At 44.3% G+C, this 27,865-nt stretch overlaps 1 protein-coding gene across 7 annotated transcripts in view; it reads right to left on the bottom strand.

Annotated features, from left to right (window-relative positions):
- The window catches only part of TACC2 (transforming acidic coiled-coil containing protein 2), a 130,179-nt gene that overhangs the window by 72,785 nt on the left and 29,529 nt on the right, over positions 1–27,865 (bottom strand). For 6 of the 7 annotated variants that reach the window (XM_041415628.1, XM_041415632.1, XM_041415633.1 and 3 more), the window contains 2 exons: positions 17,990–23,623; positions 3,008–3,133 (listed from right to left, as the gene is read on the bottom strand). In XM_041415628.1, coding sequence (XP_041271562.1) covers positions 3,008–3,133; positions 17,990–23,623 — 5,760 coding nt within the window. The remainder of the gene's footprint in view (positions 1–3,007; positions 3,134–17,989; positions 23,624–27,865) is intronic. The other variant, XM_041415635.1, reaches the window with a different exon arrangement.

The raw sequence follows: 27,865 nt of genomic DNA, 5'->3' as shown, positions 1-27,865 counted from the left end.
GCACCATTATTTTTCCCGTCTAAGTGCACACCAGCTGCATTATGTGACAACCCTGATGGGGAAATGCACAGAAACAAAAGCAAATTTAGTAAATAACTAAATATTTTGGGGGAAAACTCTTTATGATTGCACCTTACTGCAGACAGACTGGAATAACACCGTGGCATTCAGAGCCCCTGTAACATTTCCATTTTGCAGAGGTACCCAGGAGGCAGCACAGAGACATCACATGTGTGTGCATCAGGGAATTGTATCCAGCCACACTGAAACGCAGCGGTGCAGTGCTTCTACATCAAATGCCAAAAAAAGCAGAGACTTCAATAAGATTATTTTACTTATATCAGCAACAATCTGCTCCAAGACACAGGTGAATTGTTGATGACAGACATGGCAATGACATGAAAGAAAAAACATCACTGAGGCTCCTCCCTTGGGTGAGAAAAGCACAGTCCTGCTTTCTGAGCATAATCCCAGTGTTTTAACACTTCCATTTGCTCCAACTTTATGTTCTTAGCAAAGCCCAGGGAAGTCAGCAGAGCTGCTGCTGCAGGAGGAGCTGCACCAGGACTGAACACACAGGAGTTAAAGCAGGGGTGCAGCTGCAAAGATTGAACCCTCCTCTGCCAACCAGCTGCCACCTGGGGGTGGGCACAGTGGCACAGAGAAAACCTCCGGGTTTTCTACTGCTGGGACAGCAGGAAACCCCTCTGCCAGGCTCACAGAGAAGCTGGCAAGTGACAACAACCTGGAGAGCAAAGGCAGGTGAAGGAGAATGGGTAAGCTTTTATATCCAAAGCTGCACACGGATGCAAAATAAAAGAGTAAGGAAAACAAACAACACTGACAAGAGTTAACTCATGGAGCACTTAAAAAAAAAAAAAAAAAAAACAAAAACAAAAACAAAAACAAACAAACAAAAGAGTTAAACCAAACAAACACAGAAGAAACACTCACAGCCAGTTTCACTCCAGTTGACCACAGTGTATTTCTCTGTCAGTTTCCTCTGTTTCAGGAACTGGAAAACTACCTACATCCAACGTGAAATACCCCTGGTTTGCTACTTTTTAGCGCTGAACCCTTGCAAAAATCCTTGCAGCTCCCTCACGGCCAGGATTTGGAAACAACAGCCAGATCCGTGGTTGCTGCACAGCCCCTGTGCCCTCACCCCTACTGGGCTCAGCCACCCTGGATGGGGCAACTGGGGTGGAGCAAGGAACCAGAGACACCCTTCAGACATGAACAATAAAACATTTAAAAGGCGCAAGTTATGAAGGAGATCAAAAGAAAAGGTATAATACAATTAACTCGAAATACCGGATTGATGTGAGAATGCAAACACAGCGAATTCATGAGGTTTACAAGAAACAGTGAATTAAAGCACTCTGAGGCTGCTCTCCCTAAATGTTTAATCATAGACAGCTTGTGTGCCTTTTTCCCTGCAAACAGCAAATTATCACCCCAAGGGCACACAATCTTCTGTTCCAGACCGTAGTCTAAAGACCATGTACAAATCTTTCAGGCACTTTTGGTGCCTTTTTCATGCTTCCACATTCAGAAAGTAGTTCACAGCTCCACCTCAATTAGTGCTCACTGTTTTCTAACTGCCTCGCTACTACAGCCAACAATCCATTAGCAAGAAAAGCAGAATCCACAAAAAACACAAAAAAACAAAACAAACCAAACCCATCAGTAACCCAATTACATTTGTTAAAAACAAAAGAAACACAACTTTTTGAGTAAAAACTTACAAGAACTGAAAGAAATCCACATCATTAGCTTCCCACTGGAAGCTTCTCTAGATCATCTTACTCTGACTGTAGGAAAAAGTTTGTTTCTCACAGTCTCTCCCAGCCAGCACTGGTGACTAACCAGCTTGGGGACTGGTGGCAGACCAGGATGGGCTAAACAGCAAAGTCACCCAGCTTTTAAGGTGGATTGAGCAAACCACACAAGGTCCCTCTAGCCTTTGATGGTGTATTATTGTAACTTCAGCTAACAAATGTAATCTAGCTTAAATACACTGTGTGTGTTTACACTCCACTGAGCTCCTGGTGACTGAAGGGTACACACACCCTACAAGGCTTCCTCTATTGTTCAGATAAATTTTTATACCCAAAGATCCTGACAACCCCACCACCACCAGCACAAAGAAAGCAAGTTTCCCTTCTCAGTGCAAGCAAAGGCAGACAAAAAGGCCAAACGGAGATACTGAATGCTTTATAATCAACATTATACTGCTTAAGAACTTCTCAAAGAAAATGCTCCAAGGATTACTGTCACAGTCATACTTTCTGGAAAAATCCCTTTGTCCACGATTTTTCTCCTGGGAAGCTGAGAAGCCTCAGAGAAAAAGGAAAACAATATTATCTCATTTGCTTCTCCTGTGTTTAGCTGCTTTGGAACGTGGTTGGAGATTGTTTCATTGGTTTCATGTGAATTATTTTGACTTGCTGGCCAATCAGAGTCAAGCTGTGTTGGACTCTGAAGAGAGAGTCACACGTTTTTCATTATTATCTTTTTAGTTTTCTGTAAGTATCCTTTCTGTATTCTTTAGTATACTTTAGTATAGTATTCTTTAATATAATATAGTATCATAAAATAATAAATTAGCATTCTAAAAGCATGGAATCAGATTCATCATTCCTCCCTAGGAACCCCACAAATACAACAGATTATTTACCTAGTACTAATAAAAATTTTAAAAAGAAGTTTAAGCACCTAAAAAAATATAGGGCATATATTGCACCTCCACATGTCACAACCCTCCTATGTGCTGAAGTGACAGAATCTCAGGGAAGGGTAATCTTTGGAAGGCTTTGACAAGGGGGGATTTAAATTCTCTGGTGATAGACACAGACAGACCCAGCAAACCCATCAGCAACTGGTCCTAGCAGACCTTCATCCATGCGAGGAGGGTGGCAGCAGTTCCCCAGGCAGTGCTGAGCTCCTGGTGCAGCAGGGAGCAGTGCAGCCACTGCCCTGCCCCTGGCACAGCTCTGGGCAGTACCTGGCTGCAGTCAGCTCAGCAGCTCCCACGGGGACAGCATTTCCAAAGGCTGCAGACACAGCTGAGGGATGCTCACAGGGATCCAGGGGAGAAGCCAACTGATTATCATCACCTGGCCCAGGAGGGCTGTGGAGAGAAAACACAGAGAAAAGCAGCCTTTAACGCATGAGTTATTGCAGAATTACTGTTGTTTATTCTTCTGAATCTCTGGACTTGAGCATGAATGAGCTAACTTGTGTGTTAGGGAACACAGAGGAAGTTGGCATTTTTAATCTAAGTTGCTTTTGTTCCCACAGGACTGAAGTCTCTGGGTTTTTGTCTGACTTACAACTGCAAGAGCAATGAGATATTACAACCCAACAGCAAATGAACCCCATTGTGCTTCTGATTATGAAAAGCAAACAAGAAATGGAGCTGCAGCTTGAACTAGAGAAATGACAAGATTCCCTCACTCAGAAACCATAAAAAATACAAGGAGCTTGGTGCTGGTTTTCACCTGAGCTGGGGGGCTCACAGAGTCAAAGGTGTCCAGGTGCGTGGAGAACACACACAGGGACACATCCAGCCTTGTCCTGCTGCTGGGAAAAGCAGAGTGCCACTGAGTACCAGCAGCTCATGACTGAACAAAACCATTTGGAAAGACACTGCTGAAGCAATAAGGAAAGGAGCCTTGCTGAAAAAGAGACTTTGTTTATTTTTAAGAGACACCAAACCATGGGGAGCCCTGAAAACAATGTTTTTTCTGCTACTTCAACCTGACTTTTCCACGCAACCACTCAGAGACCAGCGCCCTGGAAGCATCAGTTTTCCCTAAAATTCACCAAAATTCTCAAGTTAGTTGTAAACCATAAAGTGTCACCTTAAACTGCTGATGGAATTTCATCCCTCCTGTCCATGTTGTTTCCTGTACTACCTAGTGAATACAACACTGAACACACAGGGATGGTACCACACACAGATGGATTTGAGGTGCATAAACTCAAAACTGTCACTCAGCATTTGCAATTCCAGCTCATAAATAAAAAGCTCTAAATCACAGAACTTAGCTTTAACTCTAAACGATTACTTCCTTACCTAACTTCAAATCCAGAGATTCTGGATGATTCCCTACTGTAATTTAATTCTGAATCAAAAAACATAACAAACAGTTAAATTTTACTATAACAATGTCAGTGTTATTCTGGAAACGACTGAAGTCTGCCATCTGAGTGTACTCACACTTCCCATATTTTATCTAAAGGATTCTGTAACAAGTTCATGTAGGAAAAACAATTACAACTCTGAGCAATTGACTGCCCACAGGTTCTCTGGTTTAACCACACCTGAGGGCTCTCCCTGTTGTAGGGACCTTTGAGCCAAGGTGTTTACAGGTTCTAAAGTCCTCTGGCTTGTTATCATAAAGGGACTGGTTTTCATTCATCACTGAGTTGCAGCTGGGGTGTCCCCTCACCTTTGCCTTAAAATGAGCGTTCAGAAAGTAGATTTTGACAACGGCACTTTACAATTTCTTTTTATGTACATAATGAGTGAAGTGAGGAGATGGGCAGGTTTTCTTCTTGCTGTGACAGAGCTCTAAGGCTATTCCTGTAAACACCCAGAAGCACAGCACAAACCCAAACTGCAACTGAAACTGCTGTGCCCCGACCTGGTGAGAAGTGTTTGCTCCTCACCGCTCACGTCTCCTGCACAACCAACTCCTGCACAGGGATTTTCATAGTTTATGGACAAAGTAACCTGAAACTCAGGCCTGGGGAGGTGATGGAGAAGCTGCTCCTTGCCAAGCCACCCTGCTCTGCGCTGCACAAACAATGAAGCCATCCACGAGCTGCTCAAACGAGTTCCACAAGTGACATTCCCAGGAATCTCAACTGCCTTTGGCTCTCCAGGGCCTGCCACCAGGTCCCTGCTGTCATTCCTCTGCAGCCACCAGCCTCCAGGGCCAACTTGTTTCAAGAACTGAGCTCCATAAAAAGGCCACAAGCTTTTTCCAATTCTGCTGCCTCAGTTCTGGGTCGAGCCTGGAAGAGGATTGACATAAAACTGCTTCCAAATTCTGCTTATGACAGGCATGACTGAAATAGTTTGCAAAGGAAAATGCCTCACAGTTTAACAAGCAGTTGCTTACCAACAGCTGCAGCGAGCACACTAAATTCAGCCCCAAGACCACGGGGTTCAGTCTGTTATTAGTGTGTCACAAGAGAAAGACACTGCCCATCAAGTGTCCTTAGGCTCTTGAGTTTCACAATTTCACTTTTAAGGTCTCTACTTAGCCTTGAAAAGAGATTTTCCAAGTCACTGTTAGAAGGCAGGTATGCAAATAACAAGTTTCAGGCAAAGCTGGACCAACAGTGTTCATTATATATCAACGAATGAATGAGAAATAACTTCATAAACCTGTCTAATTTCTTCTTAAACACAGCAGTCTGACTCCATCTATGTAAGAGGGCTTCAAACCAAGGCAGAAATTTAAGATATATACAGGGACACAACTTGGCACATGTGGACCCAGAGACAGCGAGTGCTGGGTGCTCTGGTGGGTCTGTTTGCTGCTCTCCTCCTGACATCCCTGAGGTGCAGACCTTAAATCCCTAATTTCACAGGAAAGTTATAAAACACTCTGATACTGGTGCTGGAGACAGAAGGCAGCTCTGGGTCTTGGCATTTACTCCCTGTCCATGTTTTTCCAATCAGGAGAGCTGGATGAGGCTCCCTTTGAACACTTAACAATAGCTCCAAGTTTACTCCAAGGGAAACCAATAAGCATTTCAAACTCTGCTATCTCCCAGCCCCAAACATTTGGCTGCTTTTAATGAGATAAGAGCAAGATTTGTGGATCCTGCCCTTACTCCAGAAATCTCTGGAAAATGGCACCAACAACCACAAGGCAGGACTGAGCTCTCACTGCTCTCATCACCCACTGTTTTGTTTTCTTCCGGACACAAGATGTTCTCACTGGGTACAGCAAGGCTGACAAACAAAATCCTTTACAATTCACACTTGGCTTTCTAATACCTTGGGCCAAACAGCCAAATTTTTGAGCTTCAGTTTACCCATACAAAAGAAAAAGTATTAATCAATCCCAGAAAAATATTGAGAGAATTTGCTATTTCTGTTAAGTTTTTACACTGCAATTCTTTGGGAAGGAAAAAGATCTAGCAGCACCTACATCAGTTACAAAATCATTCCTTCAAACACACTGTACCTCATAAAATTTGATCAATGTTATTAATTCCCTCAAAACATTAATCTTCTCAAAGTTCAGTTTGCAACTTATCTCTTACATTAACCATATTCACTGAAATAAACCTGGTGTCTAGAAAATCCAACAATAACCTGTTACAGTAACTCTATGTCCCTTTGGTATTTCTGTTCTTTAAAAGTATTTCCATGATTACTGGGACCCCTGTCAATGATTCAGCAGAGGAGGTAAGAAGTTATTTCTCATATAAGAAATCAACATTACAGGTATCACTAGCTAAAGCTAAACTTGTTTAAGGAATAGCTCAGAACTGCTGCATAAGATACAAGCAAAACATTAAAAACAAACAAAACAAAAAACAAACAAACCCCTCTTTTTTTTCCTCCTGCACTACTACTTAATTTAAAACCCATTTGAATATCAGCAGTATTTCAGAAAAAAAATATGAGATTCTGAAATTAAAATGGAAAGTGTGGCTTTATTTCCCAAGGAACTAAGGGAACATCCATCCTCACAGACCAGTCCATCCACCAGCAGCAGCTTAAAAGCTCAGACTGGGGATCACTTTTGCTGGTCACTGTACTTAGATTTAGCCAAGGTTTTACTTTTATCAGCTAAAGACGCACTCACAGTCAAAAGTTCAAGTTTTGGGCAATACACTGCCTTTTGTAAACCTAACGAAAGACCTACCTATGCATTTAAATATGTGATTTTGGAAAAAACTCTCAAATGCCATACTCTGAAGAAGAAACTACCCTGTAAGTGCCTAGCACCAGCACTTTGTATTTAGGCTCAGCCTGGGCTAGGCTGAGCCCTGCTGAGCTGGAGCTGTGCAAACACAGTGACAAAGGTATCCAAGAAATGAACTGGCATGTGTTAATAACAGCAAATAAAACCCCTGTGACAGAGGGGGAGCACAAGTTTGATGCCCAGTGCACGGCAGCAGAGCTACACTTCTGGAAAAAAGGCACTGTCACCAAGGGACCAGAACTGGCTCCTGGGGGAATTATTCCAGATTTCCACGGTGTTGCTCCGAGCAGGACTCGAGGAATCAGCAGAACAGGTCTGGGTGCTGCTGGGTGATGGTGCCTGGAGCACGCAGGGAGGGTGGAGCAGCACCTGAGTCACAGCTGTCCCCAAGGGAGGGACCTGCCACCACCCTGGCTGGCCACAGTCCTCGTGGCTGCCCAGCTCCGGACACACGGCTGCGCTTCCAGCAACGGGAGAGTCCCTTCCCTTCCAGCACAATTCCATCCCAGCAACACCAGAAAGGCAAACAAGCCTTTCTGTTCCGGAGACATGAAATCATTTTGCCAAGGCTTCCTGAAGGCAATCCCCAGCTGTGGATCGCAGCCCAGCTGTGCAGCAGCTGGCAGTGCCCGCAGGTAACTCCCGGGCTTCTGCTGGAGCTGTCAGGGACCGCGCACAGGCATTCCCAAAAAGTGCATTTTTCTGGCACTCGCTGTGGAAACCCTGACAAGATAGAGGAGTTATCTTGGCAGGGGATGGGGTTTAGTCACACATTACCTGAGGGCCTGCGCTTCCTCTCTCACCCAGCCCTCCTTGTTCAGAAACCCCTTAATTTCTGTAACATGTGCACCCAGATTGATCACTGATTTGATCAGCTGTAACAATAAAATATAAATTTTTTTTGAGTGTTCTACATTACTGTGGTCGCATTAAAACTCAGGGTGAGTTACTACATTAAATGAACACAACTGTATTGGATTCAAATACTTAAAGGCACTGAAACGTGTTACAGCACTACTTCCTTTGCAAACTAAAAGAGGGACAGCAGAAAGCCACATAAAAGTGTCAGAAGTATAAATCACGCCTGCACAGGATGAATAAGCATATTTGCTGTAATAACTGTCAACCATTAAAAAAAGCCCATCACGTCACCAAGGGCAGCTTTTAGAGCCTGGGAAGGGCTCGGAAGGGCTCTCGGTCACGTCCCGATGTCACTGGAGCAGGACTGCAAAGTTCCCAAATCCCCAAAGTTCCCAACCAGCAAAGGCGAAGCAGAAGTTCCTCAGTTCAAACAACGCATTCAGAGTCTCCTCCTCACTCCAGCAGAAACCCCAAACCCAGCCACAAACCAGGGCAGGAGCCACAAAACCACTGAGGTTTTTGTTTTTGGGAGGGGGGTGAAGGAGAGTTAATCCTGACCAGAGCTGGAGGCAGCGCTGTGGGAGCGGGAGAAACAGCTTCCAAAAAAAAAAAAAAAAAAAAAAAAAAAAAAAAAAAAAGGGGGGAAAAAGTAACTTTCCCACTCACAAGCGTGCACTTACCAAGGCCAGGAAATAACCAGCAGCGCTCCTGCCCGCAGTCATCCTCGCCGTGAGCGCAGCCCCCCGGCGCAGCCCCTCACTCGGACACCGCCGCCCCGCGCCCCCAGCATCGCGGCCGGGCACCGCCAGCCCCGCTCCCTCCGCTGCTCCGGGAGCCTACAAAGGCCGAGCAATACGAGCCCGGAGCTGCTGCTGCTGCTCGCAGGCTCCTCCCATGAGGCTCCCCGAGGAAAGGCCGGAGCGGCCGCGGTGCCGCGCCCGGCTCCGGGTCCTCCCCCGCCGGGCCCGGGGCAGCGCAGCGCGCCCGGCCCGCGGAGCTGCGGCCACAAAAAGGCGAAAAACACCAACCAGCCCAGCTAACGCCGCACACCTGGGGTGTCTTCTTTTTTATTGGCGTTTTTTTCCCCCCCTCTCCCCGGTTTTACGGTGGAATTTCGGCGTTTCCATCCGCTGGAGGGGAGGGGATGTGGAGAGATTAAGTTACGGTGTGTGTAACGCTTAAAGCACACACACACAGCTCCCGAGGCTTTAAAAACCACTTTAGGAGAGCCTGGTTTCATTGATAGTGTTTGGCAACTTTTGTTCTTTTAAAGTTTCAGTTGTTCCGCCCCACTTTAAGTAGAACTTTTTGAAATGTTTTCACGATGCAGACGTAAAACTTTTAACAACTTTCACTGAAGCATTATGTGTTTACAGCTAAACAAGTAACACTTTCTAAAAATCTAAACCAAACCATTGTTAATCCTGGCTTAATTGTTGGGTTAGATTCCAGTTCCTAAAGTCACCCAGGTTTTCCATAGATTTCTTTACCTGCCTCCTTCATAGGTTTATCTTCTTTCTCATGGATTTCTATACCTTCGTATAATTTCCTTTACTTGCTTTCTTATGAGATTTTTGGTGTGGTTTTTTGTTTTGTTTTGTTTTGTTTTGTTTGGTTTTTTTTTTGGTTTTTTTTTTTTTTTTTTTTTCATCGGTTCTTACCTGTTTTCTTACAGGTTTCTTTACCTCGAAGAAAATGGAGCAGTTTTAATTAGTTGCCTGCCCTTACTAATCTCTTGGGTTTCCTATGGGTTTATTACAATACAAAAGAAGGGCTTTACAGGTAATTAAGTCTGCATGGGGATACACCAAATTGCATATACGAGCTGCCAGCACCCAAGGAATTAATTGAGTCTCTCCCCAGAGAGATTGTTATCAGGTTTATAACACACCATACAATAACCATGAGCTTTGTGATATCTCTCCCACAGCAAGAGAGTTGGTAGATTGGGCATTTGGTAAGCAATAGAGATATTCTGGATAAAATGCTGAGGTTACAGAAACTCAGTTTAGCTGAGTTAGTTTCCCAGCTGACTCTATGTCTCCAAACTCCTCAGCTGTGGTGCCAGCCACATCTTGGGTGACAAAACTAACACTTTGTCCTCAAAGCTCAGTCCAGCCCCTAGCAGGACTGTGCATCTCCTTTTAATGTTAAGTACAGTAATGATACCTCGTGGACTTCTCAAAGCACCAATTCAGAGCTGGGCTGCAGGGGGGAAAATATTATTAAATTCTTAAATTTTTAACTCTTTTGTTAAACAAGTCAACTGTTTCTACTTCTTGCCCTTGTCTGATCTTTTATAAGCAGAAAGAGGCAACAGATTTTTGTTCAGGGAAGTTTTGTGTTAGAGGAGAAGTTTCCATCTAGTCTGAAAGGAGAGGACAGAGATTTCCCCTCCACGTGCTGCTTTTAACAATTCAGATACCTGAACGGGAAATAGAAGACAATGCCAAATGATCCCCAGACACCAAAGCAGACACTGCAATGGGTTAAAATGCTGAAAGACATTAGAGTGCCAGCACCACCTGGGCTGCAGGGCATGGCTTTTCAGGGGGCAAGCACTGTGCATGGTGTGGGGAGAGCCAGCAGCACCCACTGTGGCAGCAAGAGCTAAGATGAGCCTCGGAGTTAAAACTTTCTGGGGACAGCATCTCTATCATATCCTGCTTCCCAAGCAGTAGGAAACCAGCCATCAAAAAATGTACTGTGATTTTTGATACAGGTACAAGGATCCCCCTCTCATTTTGGGGGAAATTAACCTCTTTTGCCATCTGGAAGCCATTTCACAAATAGCTTCTGCAGGTATAACTGCCCTGGGGGGAGGGAAACCCTGGAAGGAGGATGATTCTTTAAAACAAATTTTTATTTTCTTTGCGAGCAGCAGTCTGGCTCAAAGCCATGGCCACAGACAAGCCATGTTCCTGCTAACAGAACCAAACCCAGCATTTTTGGAATAAATGCTCATTTTTCTCAAACATCATGCCTCTACCTGTTTGTTCCTTAGCCTTTTGCAGTGCCAAAACTCTTTGACCTACAGTGAAGCAATTTCAAGCCACCTTTGTCACAGAAACACTTCCAATTGTCTCACAGTGCCCTCTGCTATTTAAACGTGGGAACCTGATAAGCTGAAACTCCAGGAACAGCGTGCTCAGGTGTGCCTGAGCTACCTGAACTGAGGGCTTGGGGAGCACAGAGAGAGCCAGCTGAAGACACAGGGAAATAAGAGATAAGCTCCCAGCAGACAAGGACAGGGCAGGGGTGGCTGGGGCAGACCAAGGAGCTGCCAAGGAAAGCCTTGCAAAAGTTTCTCTGGAGGCCAGAGCTGGACCAGAGCGGCTGATGAGAGGGGCTGGGAGCAGGAGAGATCCCACAGGATGGCTGTGCCAGAGTGCCATCCCTTCCCTGGCTCACAGGAAACCCTGCAAGGAAAGTCCAGAAAGCATCAGAATAGGGCATAGCAGGGGGGACACTTAAAAAATGTAAATTGTGAAATCACAGAATGGGTTTGGCTGGAAGGGACATTTATAGGAGCCAACCCCCTGCCATGTCAGGGACGCCTTCCACTGTCCCAGATTGCTCCAAGCCCTGTCCAGCCTGGCCTTGGACACTTCCAGGGACCCAGGGGCAGCCACAGCTGCTCTGGAAAGTCTGTTCCAGGGTCTCACCCCCCCCCGTCAGGGAAGAATTTCTTCCCTATATCCAATCTAGCCCTGCCTGCTTTGATTTTAAATCCATTCTCTCTTGGCCTAGCACTACATGGCCTTACAAAAATGTATGTGAGATTTAAAATTGTTCTTTGTGAAAACTTGGTGCCCATTTTGAAGACCTGAGATACCAAGCCACGTCTGTAACAAACACCCAAACTTTATATTTCCACTTCTTTCCACGTACAAATTGCCCAGAACCATCATTTGTGTGGCTGAAAATTAGGTTGTGCATTTCCCAGCAGTCTGTACTGGAGAGGCTTTAGGATGGCTGTCTCTTTAAGTTCCCAGATTTTCACCTTAATCCTAAGAAAAGTTTAGTGTTAACCCATTGCATCTTGAAGGATGAAAGTGATGGGAAACTGCCATTTTGCCAATTTCCAATTAAGTAAGACTGGTTTTCACAAAACCCTAGGCTAGACTGAAAGGCTCACAAAGTCCAACAATTACTTCTCTAGCAAATCAGGTTTATTTGGAGTTTCTATCAGAAGAAGATTTGGAGAATGGTAGATGTAATATAAATTTAATGTATCATAGGTTTATTTGGAGTTTCTATCAGAAGAAGATTTGGAGAATGGTAGACGTAATATAAGTTTAATGTATCATCACAACATTAAAAAAAAAAAAAAGAGAAGATGTGGAAAATTTTGGAGACTTTTAAATATTCAGCGAAACTAACTCTATCTTTTGAGTGTTTAATGACATTGTTAGGAAGGGGAAATGGAATTTTTAAGTGTCTATTTATTTTTTTCCATAGTTGTTAGTTACTGAGCAATGTATTCATGCTTTTGCTTCCATTCCAGGAAACAAATCCAATCTTCTCTGTCTGCTGCAGAGTTATTCTTAGCTGGCTTTGATATTTCTATCAGCTAGGAGAGCATAACAATGTTATCATGGTTACAAATTCCAAAGATTTTACATAAGCTCTTGAGTGCCTTAAAAAAAAATTTAAAAGGCTTTATTGATTGCACTGTTTGTGTTTCAATAGCCAAAGCAGCTAGGAAAAACAGTCTGGAGAAGAATTAAAAAAAAAGGCAGTTTGATGAGTTTCGTGGAGCACATGCTCCATGTTTTTCAGAGCACCACGGACAAAGAGAAGCCAAGATGGACAAGCTGGAGGCTGGGAAACACCAGGCCAGTGAATCAATTAAATCCTCCTTGCCTACACACAGCCTGTCTTCCTAAGTGGATTTTTTATCTGTTGAAACAACTAGACACCCCTCTTATTCAAGCAGAGCAGGACAGCTGTGGGTACAGTGCTTGTAGGATGGTCTGGGTGGGAAAGGATGGCAGGACAGGGCAGAATTGTCCCTGGCTGAGCTGGCAGAGGCTCAGGGCCAAGTCCTTAGCTGGGATCTCTCCAGTGGAGCAGAGATTTTGGGTCAGCATTTACCCCTTTGAAAGGCAGGCTGCAGCCACTGCCACAGCTGTCTGCAAAGGAATGTACCAAGAGGGAAAGCAAGTCAATTAGTGAAATTAAATTGGAAACAACGCTGTGCGGTCCTGGGGCACTTTTGGACAGCTGGTTATTTCACTGAGGATGGTGGATACCAAACATCCTGAGGATGGCTGGGGAAGGGTTGAACAAAGAGGAGGTGCCAGCACAATTCAGCAAGGAGGAGGGGGTGACCATCATATTTCAGGGCTGGTGTTTCCCCACAGCACAGGATGGTGGCAATCAGCATTTCACAGGGACCTTAGAATCCAGAGCCATCACACCTTTGATTGCAGCAATTAACATTTCTGCACTTATTACTGCAATTTGAGAGGGAGAACAACTTCTAGGCCAAAGAGAATATAAGAATTAGCCAGTCAGGTGAGTGTACATGAACAGGCCCGAACAGATCCATATAACTTTTTTTTTTTTTCCCCCAGGGTACCCAGATGTTAAGGATTTGCAACAACTAAAAAAATCCCCTCTTGTTTTTAGCAACGTGTCTGTAGATTTCCACACACCTGGACCAGTACTGATAAGACAGGCTCCAAGAATCAACATAAAAGATAGGAGGAAAAATAGAAAAGGGTAATGCAAAAACTTTGGAGTTCTAGCTCTTCATCCCTCTGTCTGTAATTCTGTTTTCAGAGATGCCCTTCCAGGGCTCAGAGCTAGGGCTAATCCTATTTTGCATATTCTATTAGACAGAGGGACCATGGAAGAAGCTCCATGGTACATCCAATTTTCCAAGAAGCCAGAAGATATTATGATGGAACAGAGAGAACAGGGGACCTGTAAGATGTAGAAATGATTTTGAGAAAACAGGCAGATTACTTGGAAGAAGCAAGGTTGAAAAATACATCTGGGGAAATCTAATTAGGAGGGAAAAAAAGTACTCAAAGTAATTTTTCACTTCCTAGAAAGCAATGGGAGATGTCTGTTGGGTAAGAGCAAAGTTATCTTAACTTTTACTCTTTTGTGAGTAGAAAAACACCAAACTTAAATATCTCAGACTTCACACAGATGAAATTCCCACAGAAGTGCCCATCCTGTTAATTCAGTTCAGGACTGCAGGCATCTCCAAAGGCACAACTGTACTGACAGCTGCACCTACTAAGGATGACAGTGACAGTAAGAAGGGAGGCAAATAAAGAGAAAGAATTCAGATACAAAGGAAGAAGGGCAGGGGAGATAAATAACCTGATTAATTTTGTGCATTTCATTTATTTGTAAATCACCTCCGGCTACTTTTCCCTTTGCTTTGTGAGCCTGAGATGCTACACACCTGAATCGATTTTGAAGTTAAAAAATAAGGAAATAAAGAGCTGCATAATCGGTGTTTTGACAAGTTTCCTTTTAACTCCGAACTCTTGTTTTCACATGCTAACAAAACAAAACCTTAGTGCTCAAAACCCACTTTCCTGATCTGAAAAACAGTTCTACATTCCCCACCTCATCCAGCAAGACTGTTAAAATATTTAATACTGTATTTGTCATGCAGACAAAAAAAAAAAAAGACCAAGTCATATTTACTGAGGAGTGAACATTCTTTCTGGAGTTACTGAACCTGCCAATTTTTGATGGCAAGAACAAAGAATGAAGCAAATCCAAAAGTATGTCTGGACCAACTTTAGAGATCTTGTCTGACCTATGCAGAGGACAGAAGGAATATTTTTCAAGTAGTTTTGCTGACTCCAACTGCCGCCATGTACTTCCCATATAAAAATATTGTTTTGATTGGTAAGTGATGGGAGTCAGTGCAGCAGAACTCTGCATTCCCTCAGAGCAGGGTGTTCACAGCTCCCTGTGCCCTTCCCTGACTGCACTCCCAGCCCAGCTAAACCCCTGAGCATCTCTGGGAGCCTGCAACACCCAGGGGCTTGAACAAACCCAGGGTTCTGCCAAACCAACACATCAGCCACCACATGCAGTGTGCCCTCTGTGCCTGCACATCTGGGGATGGCTTCACAGCCTCTCAAAAATCTCCCTCAGTACTTTTTCCAAGAGACAGTGGCAGCCTGCCTGTGCCAGCCACTTGAATTACAACAGCTTATCAAAAAATCCATCCCACCTCTAAACACCCCTACAATTTTGCCATCATTTCCAATTTTATTCCACGCTCTGCCCAACATCTCTCACAGTCCATGGTGCAAACAGGAAGATTTCAGGCACTTAAGGACTCCCTCCACCCTCACTCCATAAAAGAGAGATGTGTGGGTTACATTAAACAAATGTGGGTATCAGTTGGAAAAGGAGAAAAAACAAACTAAAAAAAACCAACTCAAGTCCTGATCTTCCTGTCCATGTAAGCCACAGACAGAAAAGTGAAGCAAATGGAAGCCAAATAAGTGGAGTAGTGACATTTTGATGCCCAAATGTGGCCATTAGAAATACAGGTTTTCTGTTACTGACTTGATAAAGAGAGTTAAAAACATCAAAGCAAGTTAGTTGGATATTTTTTTTTTTAAGTGCAGACAGGTTTGCCAAAATCCAACTCTTCCCTGCTTCTGCCACTAGCACAGCTGTAGTTCCACAAGGAAGTGTGACTTCAGCCACAATCTCCTTTCCAAAAATGAAGATTTAGGGAAGATTTGCAGGGAGGTGATTGTGCCTGCAGACACGAGGGCTCTCCTCATCAGCCGACCAGAGCTGCCCCCCTAAAGGTGGTGGGGCAGGAATCCCTGCAGGCAGTGCTTGGATTCACTGCTCATCTCAACACCAGGGCATAGCCACAAAGGGAAGAAATTCCTCTATTTCCTCTCCAGGAAGAAATCCCAACGAGAATTTAAGAGTCAGATCATACAACTTTACCCCCTCATGCACAATTCAGTGGGGTTTCAATATGAGGGATCTTGTAAGAGAGGGATTATACAGAAGAGGTGGAAGGGAAAGAAAAAAACCCTGAAATAATTCAGAACCTTCTCCTTCTCATTAAGAAGGTTCTAAATGGTTCTCAGAACCATTTCCTTCTCCTAAACATAATTTACTTCTTATTGATATTTATTTTGAGAGCTGGGGAGGAATCTTTCTCCCTGGAGTTCTTTATATCAGGTCCTTATCCTCACAGCCAGCTCTTAGAAACGTGAACCTCATTTTGCAAGGCCATAGTAGTTTATTCTCTGTAAGGATGACAGGGCAATAAACCACTGCAAAGCACTCAAGGCTTTGTGGCTGACATACACAGCATATGGAATACACCTTAAATTTAATGATACAAACAAACCCAGTTTTAATCTCAGAGGAAAACTGGATACTGGATTGGTTAGTGTTCTGGACCTGATGAAGACAGACCAGCCAGCTTAGCTAATGCTGTCTGCTTGCCTTTTTTTTTTTTTTTTTTTTTTTTTTTTTTTTTTTTTTTTTTTTTTTTTTTTTTTTTTTTTGTGATATAAATGCATATTGCTCTAAGAATGAGCCTGAGCAGAGCAGAGGCTCCTCTGGCCCTCTGAGAGTCCCAGTGTTTCAGCCTTTTGGACAGCCACAGTCCAAAATGAGCAGCTGCCCGTTGATGCAAACCCTCACGCTGGAAAAACAGGTGATAATGAATTCTTGAAGCATATGCAAGCATTAAGCAACTACTCCATGAATTGTCAGCAGCTGTTTCAAGAGCCCTGCCCTGCCTGCCACAGGTATTTATTTAAAGTATGGTACCCACCCTGATATGAAACACATGCACAGACTTATGCACTGCCCTGAGTCCCTTACGGCTCCTGAGCCAGCCCCTGCCAGCAATTTGGGAATTGCAAAGCTACCCACTGTGAAGGGAAGCAAACAAAACAGGAAGGGCCTCAAGAGAATTAACAGGGTCTAATTTCCTTGTCATTTTATAGGCAGATCCTTCAAGAGAAATTCATATAGCTGTCCTGTTTTCCAACACTTCTAATATTTTTCTAATATGCATTTTGCTCACACAATTAAGTGACATTCAGCCTCCATCCCAGCAGGCAGAACTCCCCCACATTCTCACCACAACTGAACCACTTCAGGAATTTTCACTTATCACCTCAGCCTTGAAGGAGTGTGGCACATTTTCCCTCATTGCTCAGTTAGTGCCATCTATATTTTTGGGATTACTTAGAAAGATTCCACCTCTGCAGACCATTCATTGGCATTGTCTGATATAGTTTAGCTTTTCCCTGTGCCCTGTGCTCTGCTGCTGTCTCAGCCATTCCTGCCTCCTCTGATATGGAAAAGAGAGGGACAGTGTGCAAGGAAGTTCTGAGGTTACAGAGGAAGCAGTAACATGACTAGATAAAGGGAAATCACCTGTTCTAACATCCCAATTATCCTGAATTAACTGCACATCAAACTAGGAATTCAAACAGCAAAGTAGAAGCCCATTAAAAAAGAAAAAAAAACCAAAAAACCTCTGAACTTATTAATGCAGTTACTGCTAGGTTTAGAAAATAAAAATAAATAAAACCAAAAAAAGCGACTCTGAGGCTTCACAAGTCCCAGCTCAGAAGAATTCACATCTGAAACAACTCCATGTCATTAGAAACACTGAATAACACGGTGATCAAAGGCACTGTCAGTGCAATTATATTGTGCAGGAGGATAAGAGGGAGGCCCAGACAACTAACTGTGAGTAATTGGGTTACTCCTTAGGCTTGTTTTTAAACATTGCACTACACCATGTGAATGCTGCAGGTCTCATTTAACTGGGTCACCAAAACTGAGGCAAAAGTCTCCTAACTTAAGGCTAGGAAGTGCAATTTGTATGCCTAACTTCAGGCTACGAGGTGAGAACACTGGGAAGCAAATCCACACAGGTATGGACAGGAATTTGGCCCAGCAGATGGAACAGCCCAGAACTCTTCTCCTCAGCTTTCAGGACCGCTCTGTCCTTACAATTTTTTTTTTCCATGTAATCCACATTTAGAAGCAACATATATTTAAGATAAAGTTAAGAACAGAGTAAGTGACATGCCCTCCCAAACTGCCCAGACAACGGGCACCTGCCTGGAAAATTGCACCCCTCTCCAGCCCTGGGCTCCTGCCAAGCATTTCACGTAGTAATTCAAAGTAAATACCTTTCAGTGGGTAATCCTGCCACAGCCATATCTTGGAGTTCACTGAGGTCAAGGTTCTTAGGCTCAGTTAATGCAAGCGGTGATAGCTTTCCTTTGGAATCCTGGAGGGAGATTTCGTGTTCTGAATTCATCTTGCTTGGCTGATTTTCAGCAACAACGAGACCTGCACATGCAGAATGCTCACCCTGCTCCATCACAGGGAGGGCTGGAGAGTGATTTTTGTACAGGTCTGCCTCCTGCTCCTCTGTGCTCGTGTTTATACCTAGGTTTCCCTCAGCAGTGACTAACATCCTTGCAGTACCAGTTTCAGGGATGTCTCCACTTTTTTCATTACCTGTCCTTGCAGTGCTTAACACTGTGTCACTGTTCTCTATCACATCTCCCTCAGTCATCCTGCCAGGCTCTAGTTTACAGTCAGTTTGCAAGCAATCATCCTGGCTTACTTCAGTTTTTAAGTAATCTATTAACCCATGCATGGTCACTTTCTTTTCTTGCTGCGCATCTTGAGAATTTCCCGGCGTTTCCAAGCATTTCCTATTTACTGCTTCATCCTGTATCAACTGCATGCCACTCTGAGACCTAATGTCATGCACAGAATTGCTGTGAGTGTTTGCCTCCTGATTTCCCTCAGGTGACACACTGAAATTGTCTGGCAGTTCCTCATGGTTGTAAGATCCTCCCGGGACGAGCGTTGAAGCTGCCATGTCAGAGATGCTCTTGGCAATGTCTGCATCACCGTACTCACTTTTCTCCTGTTCATTTGGCTTAGGATCCTGGCACTGTGCAGCAGGAAGATTTACATCCTCTTCAGAGGGAACTGGTCCTGCATAGCACTCTGTAATTAAGTTATTTCCCTCTGTGGCAGCAGCATCTTCTACGTCCCTCCCCTGTCCATCGCCTGCAGAGATAACAGCTCCGGTGGGTTGCTGCTGGCTGTCGGAACACGCAGGGAAGTTCTCAGCTGCTGCTGCCCCATCAAATGAAGCTGGTCCTTGCTTCTTTATCTCTAAGCTTATTAGTGATTCAGGATCAACGCCACCAGCACACACGCCCTCCTCTCTTTCCATCTCACTGCTCTCAGTGGGTTTGCCTGGCTTTTGCAGATTTTCCGGGGCTTGCTCGGCAGATGGAGCGCCATCCAAGCCAGGGACCGCTTCTGAACAGCCAGAGGGCTGCCTGCTTTCCTCTGGGTCCTGGAGACTTGCTGGTGGCAGCTCTGCCCCTGTGTTTTCTTGTTGCAGAGGTTTGCCCTCGGCAGCTTTGCAGGAAATCTCAGTAGCTAAAGACAGCTCTTGCCCCTCTGCTTCTGAGGTGCCCTCGGGAGCTCCTTCGCCTGCCTTGTTTGGTTCTGAGAAGTTCTCAGCACCAGAGAGTTCTGCTGTGTCCTTGGCCACTGGGCTCTGCTTGAAGCCTGCATGGTTTTCAGTCAAAAGCTGGGGTAATTCAGCACTCAGTGTGCTGTGGACAGTTTTTTTAAATATCTGGCTGATGTGCTCCCTGAAGTCTGGGATGCTGGAGCCAATGCCCAGAGAGCTGCAAGTCAGAGCCTCATGCTCCCTTCCAGAGTTCTCTGCAGACTGCTCAGAAACACTGATGTCTGCCCTAGTTATGTTATTATTCTCTTTTGAAAGCTCTTCCATTTTTTCTGAATTCCCAGGTTTCTCTAAGATCTTCCCGTACTTGTCATCTACACAGATATTGGTTGCAATTTCCTCATTACAGCCTCCTCGTGATGATGAAAGGCTCAGCAGCTTCCCTTCTGTAGTAGGGAGTGCTAACAGAGACTCTGCTGAACTGTCACTTTGCCGTTCTTTGAAGTTTAGCTCACTTTTTGTTTTTTTGGATTTAATTGCAAAGATCTCTTTCTTCAGCTTCTCAGAACTGAAGTGTGATAAGTTTCCAGTTCTCTGCCCTACATTCAAAGCCTCTGACAGGGCAAACATTCTATCTCCATCACCCTGAAAACTTTGGTCTGGACACTCTTTTTCACTCACACACATATTCCCTGCAGAGCTGTTTTCTGAATTTGCTTCTTTACCTGTGCTTACCCTGGGTGAGGGACCTAAGGGTGGACCCTGCAAATTAGAGTTACCTTCTGAGGTGTTTTGGGATGCTACAACTTCCAGTTCCTTATTTAGTGATCCCCCCCCAGTATCCTTGTCTGTGTTGTTTCCAGGTTGCTGGCTGGGATGGCTGAGTGCAGAAATTGCAAAATCTGCTTGACAATAGCCAGGCTGCTCTGTTGCATTTTGAATGCAGCTGGATTTATGTGAGTTATCAGCGGGAATGTCCTCCCTGTGTGCCTGTAATGGTGAAGGAGATCCTTGTGCCCCTGGACTTGCATCAGGCTTTATATTGCTTGTTTCTGGGACAGAAGCATTGTCCTCACAACTCATCTCCAGGTTTCCATCTTTCTGGATGATTCCCCCATCAGCAATCAGAATATTTTCTGAGTTTTTTGCCATTAATGGCATTTTCCTTTGCATTTCTGGATGAGATATTTGGGGATCATTTTTCTCAGAATGATCAGAAGTATGTGCTATTTCTGTATCTCTTGGCAAAGCCTGTGATGTGTTAGTGGCACTTGCTGAATCCTGTGTCCCTGGAAGAGAGTTTACAGCAGCAACACAGCTCTCACCAGCATTATCCTCTCTCCTGCACACGCTGCCTGGCTGCTCATTCTTTTCAAGTTCTTTACAAAACGTGTCTCTCTGACATGCTGCTTCATGCTGCCTCGCTGAGATCAAAGAATTATCACCCTGCTCAGGCTTGCTCGAGTTTTGCTTACTGCAGCACTTCTCTCCTGCCCTGAGATGGGTTTTGTTTTGCTCCTTGCAATCTCGCAAATGAAGCGCGCTCACACCAGAAGTGTTGTGCCCGTGTTCGCTCACATCCTCAGCTCTGTTGTCATCCTTGTCCTGTTCTTTTGGCCTGTCACAGCCACTCTGGGGCAGTGCTGGACCTGGCACAGAAGATTGTTTGTCAGGGCTGTTTGAAATGTCCGGAGGTATTTGTGGTATGTTGCTGTGATTGTCTGGGCCCCACTCGGGTTGTGGTGCCCTTCCTTTGTGCTGCTGATCATCTGCTCTGCTGGCAGCTGTCAGGCTGCTCTGGTGCTCCTGCTGTCCAGTCTCTGTGTTTGAACTCCAGCCACTGCCACCAGCAGCAGACAGTGACTGCTCTGCTTGCTCTGCCTGGGGAGGAGCTGTTGGAACACCTTCATTTTCCTGCCCCTCTGGGATACTGCGCTCCAGGACCTCTGAAGAGCTGCACGTGTCCCTCTCAGAGGGACAGATGTTTGCAGTGGCGTGGCTGTCACTCCTTTCCTCCATGTGAACTTGGTGATCAGTAAGTCCTGAAGTGCTGACTGCAGTTTTGGGGGGTTCTGAATGAGCCATCTCTGTATTTCTGTGGCTTTCTGCAGCCACTTCCTCCAGCTGAGCTTGCACATCCGATTTACATTTACTTTTCTGAGCCAAATCTTCATCCTCCACAGAACTTTTCACTGCAGTTTGGTGCTTCTCTTGTTGAACACCCTCATTTTGATTTCCATCCCCAGCACTGCTGCGTGCAGCTGCAGGTTCCTGCCCTGGATGTCTGTGAGGTGCCTTGGTGATGTGACTGTTCTGTTCTTTGGTTTCCAGAGCCTGTGAGCCCTCCTTCGTTTGTTCCATAGTCCCTGCCAACTCATTTAAGGCCTGGAGATCGAGTTTTAATTCAGGCATTTTTGCACTTTCTCCTGACTCGCTGGAGCTCTCAGGCTTGTCTTGACTCTCAGCTTTGTGTTCAGATTCCAACACAGCTTCTCCAGCAAAAGCCCTTTCCCAGGACTCATCCTGCTTACTCTGCGTAACATGATTGTTCCCAGGGTGGAGGAGCAGTGAACTGTGTGCACCATCTAAACAAACCTTTTCAGTCCTGTTACAGCCTGACTGGTCCCAAGTTTTGCCTTCTGCCTCAGTGTTAAAGCAATCAAAAGTCTCTGGGCATTCCTCCCTTGCCAACTGTGGTGAAGCCACAAGTTTGTTCTCCAGGCCGTCTGGGGCAGCTGTTTTCTCTTTGCTCATTTGTTGTTCAGATTCACAACCATGAGGCTGAGAATTCCCTTTGGCCAATTTAAAGTTACTGTCCAAATTCAGAGGCTTTCTCCCACCTTCTTCCCCCAGGTCACCTGTTGAAGTGTTTTCACAAAGACTGAATTTTTCAGCATCATGTTCCAAGTGGATATTTTCCATGTCCGGGTGGTGGCTACTAACAGAGCTCAATAGTTGTTTTCCTGCCCCACTCGAGCCCTCAGGTAAATCACTTGTTTCTGACACTTGTGCATCCTCTGTTCTGATTCCATTTTTTCCTCCTGTTACATCCACCCCCGTTTCTTTTTGATACAGCTCTGTGGATCTGCTCAAAGAAGAACTTAATGCATATTCTTCCAGTAATAATCTTTTATCTACCACTGAATTTTCCTTGGTGGGACTGATAATGCTTTCTGTTTCAGAAAGTGTGGTGCTTTCTCTAGACACATCATCAGCTTTTATAATTTCATTGCTATTGGCTTCTTTTGGGCTTTCAGTTGTGACAGCTGATTTTTCTTCTTCCTCTCTCTCTAATGATAAAGGCACACTGAACTGCTCAGCACTAACAAGCGCATCCTCCTTTTGAAGCTCTCTTTGAAAAATGGGTTTGTTTTTTTCAGAGGCTGTTTTCACTGCTTCACTCCTCACTGGATCCTGAGAGCCGTTTCCAGGCACACATTCCCTTGAAGGCTCTTCAGGCTTTGGTACCAGGAAGAGATTTGGAGGGCTAGAAGGCAACTCTGACATTAAAGTACAGGGTTCTGATTGCTCCCTTTTGCTTCCAGATTGAGCTGGAGTTGCTTCATTCCCTTTAGCTGCTGTTTCATCCCCCATCTGTAGATTACGGATCTCTCTCTGAGCATTCACAATTGCTCCAAATTTTTCACCGTCTGAGCCTCCTGTTGCTGGATAATTTGGGATTAAGGTTTCCTTTTTCATTAGCAGACCCTCTCCACCATCTGTGTTCTGTCTACCTTGCTGCATTACTGCCTGCAGCTGACCTACTTCCAAAACTCCTTGCTGCTGCTCGCCCTCCTGAGCAGTAAAATAATCTCCTGCTGCTTCACCCCGGGGAAACGTGCTGCCATGTGGCTCCCTCATGCCACCCTGCTGCTCATCTTGCTGGAGTGATCCTAATTCACCTAAACTCACTGCTGTGGCTCCTTGCACTGCTGTGAGTGCAGGGCTGGGCTCCTGGCGTGGCATTCTGGGCTCATTCTGGCCGGTTTTGGTACAGGAGGCAGCAGTATTGTCCACATGTGCTGATCCCTCTTCTTTGTCATCCCCTGGACCTGGTGATGGCTGTGCTCTGTGGCAGACTGAGGGGTGTGATTTGTCACTGCTGCCTGTGACAGGTCCTTTGGCACAGTCTGTGACAGGCAGGATTCTCTCCCTTGCTTCAGCAGAGCGCTTTAAGAAATCAGAGTCTGCTTGTCCTCCTTGCTCTTGCAAGGCAGTGCTCTGTCCCATCCCCTCTGGAGACCCCGTGCTGGAATTTGGGCTGGAATTTGGGCTGGATTGCTCTTCAGCACTGTGGCTACTGATGCCTTCATTACCGATGCTGCCAACAATGGAAACATTTATTTGTTTCATGTCAATAAAGAAGCAAAGAATAAGAAGCAAAGAATAAAAACCGTTTTGTGCCACTGATGTTTCAAAGCCATGCAGTGCATGCGTGAGAAGCTGATAATCTGCTTTCAGAAGTTAAACCATCAGATGAACAGTGATTTAAATGCTTGTTACTCTTTGAAGTATGTTCCCAGTCTTACCTGAGAGCCACCGTGCTCATGGCATGCATTTTAACCACTCCAAAATCTCAGATAAGTGTGGGGAGAGGGGACACACATATGACAGACTGAAGGAGCAACAGGGGAAAAATGGGGGAAAAAATAACACTGGAAAACCCACAGCACCTCAAAGAAAGGCTTTTTGTTTCTGCTTCTAAGAGGCTCCTTTGGCAAAGCTACACAGTAAGTGCTGTTATCTGGCTGTACTCAAGTGTGTAGCAGAAGATTAAGGAGGGCCCATCTGCTGAATGTTTTCTTCAAGTAATCAGCACAGTTGCTCCTCACCAAAAGGTCAGAGGGCTCACCCTGCCCAGTGTGGGATGCTGCTGTGCCACCATCCACACCCAGATGATGAGCTCATTTCATTGCAGTGTTTGACTTCAGTGCATCCAAGCTATAACCCTTGGTGTGATCTCTTTCTCCACCCATTAAAGATGAGATAGAAAAAACTGAATCAGAGATGACTAACTGCAAGAAGGAAAAGTTATTTTAAGTATTTTTCACTGTGTGGACCTCAGTTTTTTCCACGCTGAGGTTTGTAGGCCATGTTAACCTTGTTCTCTCACTCACCTTCCGTGCCTGGGAATGGGAATATGGAGAGAAACATCTATTTCAAACTGGATGTAGGCAGTGTTTACTTGACTTAAAATAATGAATCCCAAGCAAGGCAGGACACAGAAAACACACTGCCAGGTGCTGGGTGGTCAGTGCACAGCTGCACAAGGAGAGGCGGCTCAGAGCTTTGCCACAGCTTAGCAGTGACAGGTTACATTTCAGAAATTCCAAGTCCCCTTTAGATTGGAGCTGGAAAAGATGCTTAAAACACCTCCTGTACAGCCAAGCAGAGATTGGATTTTAAGTAATCTCCAGATATCTGAGAAGCCTCTCTCTGCTTCTCTGCCCAAGTTTTACACACAAAATACTCGATGGAGAAGTGAGTCAGTGACCAGCTCTGGGGTCCCTGCAGATTAGGTTTGTGTTTATGCAAACACAGCATCTTGGGCTGTGCTGCCATGCACAAAATGCACTTCCAGGTGGGGCCAAGACCTCTCCTTATTCTCAGAGCTGCCCAACAAACAATTTCTTTAGGGACAGCTGCACCTAAAGCTGAACATGAGTCTGTCTTAGGTCCTAAAAGCCTCCTTCAGTCACATTGCAGTGGAAAACAAACTAGTCTTTAAAGAGCCATTGAAATTTGCCTGTATTAAGGCTAAGCCTCAAATCTAAAGTAAAATATAACTTACAATTCGTATATCGTTTAAACAAGTTTCAGCAATACTTGGCATGGGTTTGAACATTTAATTCATAGCACCAATATATTTTATTTAAACGTTCAGAAAATGGTTTTGCTCAGAGGAATTCTTCTCTCCCTAGCAATTGAAAACACTTTCCATATGAAATTTACTGCCACTGGGAATACCAGAGATGGCAATAGAATATTTGGTGTCTGCTGGATCACTGACAACACAGGACATGACAGGGCATGAGCAAACAGCAGGGAGACGCCAGGAGGTTTTCCCCAAGCAAGGAATACACTTTATTATTGACATTAATTTTGCACTCAGGGAAGCTTAATTAGAAGAGGAGGGACAGAAACCACAACGCTGAACTGGGGAGGGGGTGGAGAAGTGGGAGTCAATTGTTATTCAGGCTTTTTGCTGTGTTGCAGGTCTATCTTCTTACTGAATAAATTGCTCATTAGCAGTTTTGTGCCCAGGGTTCTTCACCCTGGAAGCCAGCTCCTGTCAGAGATACAGTGATCAGGAGGAGAACAAAACTGGGTGGGGGTTGAGGGGGGAAAGCCCCTCTAACCTCTGTGAAACTGAGCACTGGAAGAAGTAGAAAACACCATCCACAGTTATAATCGCTCCTTATAATTTATCCTTAATCTCCGATTCTTTACTCATCATTAATCCCATCTGCCAACAGAGCTGGTAATGCACAGTAATAAATCTGTGGATTTGTTGGAAATGTTGGTAATGTTCACTATGTAGAGCATCCATCATCATACATTTGCATTTTTCAGATTTCATCTGACTCAATTTTCTCTTAAGACTTTTACACACGACTTCTTTGTTACATTGGACTTCTGTTTGCAGCTATTAAATACGAAACAGTTCCAGACATGTCTGAAGTGATTAAATATTCTTGATGACAATATCCAAACCCATGAACCATCTACTGCCATACTGGAGTCAGCTTTGTCAAGAGCCATAGTAATAAACTTGTGACTTAGCAGGTTCAAGGGAGAAGGCAATCCTACCAACTAAGTTCAGCATTATGAATCAAATAAAACAATTTTTTCTGGTATTCCAAAATGCTGAAAAGTTGTTCATTTTACTGAGGAGCAGATGAAGGAATTGGGACAAGTTTGTAATTAATGTATGCTGAACAGAATTAAAATGAGAGTGCTGGCACAGGCTGTGACAGTGAGTTGAACTATCCCTGTTAGAGTGGGGTAGCACAGATTCATCATCTTGCTGCTGCAGCTCGCTCAATGTTTTATTCAGAACGCAACAGAACTGAGTTTTCATTCAGCAGGATTGGCCCAGACTGACCTGTCTGGGATATCTCTATTTATATTTCTCCCTCTGATGGAGCTAACAAGGAAAACTATTCAGGGAACATATCCTACATCCTCCTTTTCATTATTTCCAATCTTGCTTTTCTGTCTGCAGGACATGCTGGGGTTAGACAAACATCTGTTGGGAATGCCTTAAGCACAGTTGATCCTGCTTTAGGGCAGAAGGATGGACTGGATGACCTCCTAAGGTCACACCTAGTCCCATTATCTTCCACTCTTTTTAAAGGGAATAACACCACTGGGAAATTATACCACATGCTGAGGATAATTCCCCTGAGTAAAACCCAATCTATATTAAATCAATAATTACTTTTAGGGAACATGTATTTTTAGACAACCCATTTAATACAACCCACATAAAGCTATGGCTCTAAAAGTTGGTATTTTTAAATGCAGGACAATAAAGTATGGTTTCTTTTGTGGTTAATCTGACCCAGCTCAATATTATTAAGGGGAAATTTTCCTATTTAAAACAAAACATACAAATGACAAAGCATGGAAGAACATTTGAGTTCCTCATAGTTCATGTAGAGTTTAGGGCAGAAAAAGTAATTTTGCGGTGAATAATTGCTGCATGTGACAGATGATGTTAAAAAAAGAGAAAATGCAGTCATGCAAAGGCATAGGTGCATCTGTAGCTTGAAATATGGGTGTCCCACTGCACTCAAGAGTTACCAAAGGGAACTTTTCCCTCATCTTAGAAGTTAAGAATTTGCAATTTCAAGGCCCTAACATACTGAGCATATGAATATTTTACTTCCAGTTACAACATCAAATAATGAGTTAAATCCTTACATGCCTAAAATGTTTGCTTTGCATAAACAATTATTGACAATTTGCTTGTTTGGAAGCACATTGCCAATTTAGCAATTAATTTGTAATAGCTGCAGTCAACCTCTTCCACCCTCAGAAGATATTGTGGCAAGTCTGAATTTTCCTGGAAAAATTTAGGAGTCCTGCCCAGTTACTAAGCTGTTTATTGGAGAGCACTGCCTGCTCTGTGTTTAGGGTGTGAAGCTATAAAGGATGTTAAGAAATCTATGACTTTTGGTGCACATCCCATAAATGCTTCCAGATTAAGAGCCATACCCAGTCTATCAACCATTAACACTTGAAGTCACAACTCCCATTTGTCTGTTTTGCCATCCACAGCAAAGACAAAGGGCCAGGAGATAAAACCAGCAGCAGCCAGACAAAATCTCTGGCATTTAGCATTTACTATCTGAGTGGGAGTGTGTGTGGAAAGGGGGTTTACAGATGCCCAGATATGATAAATGTACTGGATGAGAGTGAAGAAATGAAGAAATGAAGAAATGAAGATATCAAGAAATGAAGACACCAGAAAATTGTAGAACATTCAAAATTTCCATTTCTAATTCCTTTTCTCCCATTCTAAAACACGCAGTAGTTATTGAAAGGACAGGCAGTCCTC

Source organism: Onychostruthus taczanowskii, unplaced genomic scaffold (assembly GCF_017590055.1).
Source record: "Onychostruthus taczanowskii isolate IOZ18803 unplaced genomic scaffold, ASM1759005v1 scaffold5, whole genome shotgun sequence".
Classification (NCBI taxonomy): Eukaryota; Metazoa; Chordata; class Aves; order Passeriformes; family Passeridae; genus Onychostruthus; species Onychostruthus taczanowskii.
This window is presented reverse-complemented; position numbering and strand designations above follow the sequence as displayed.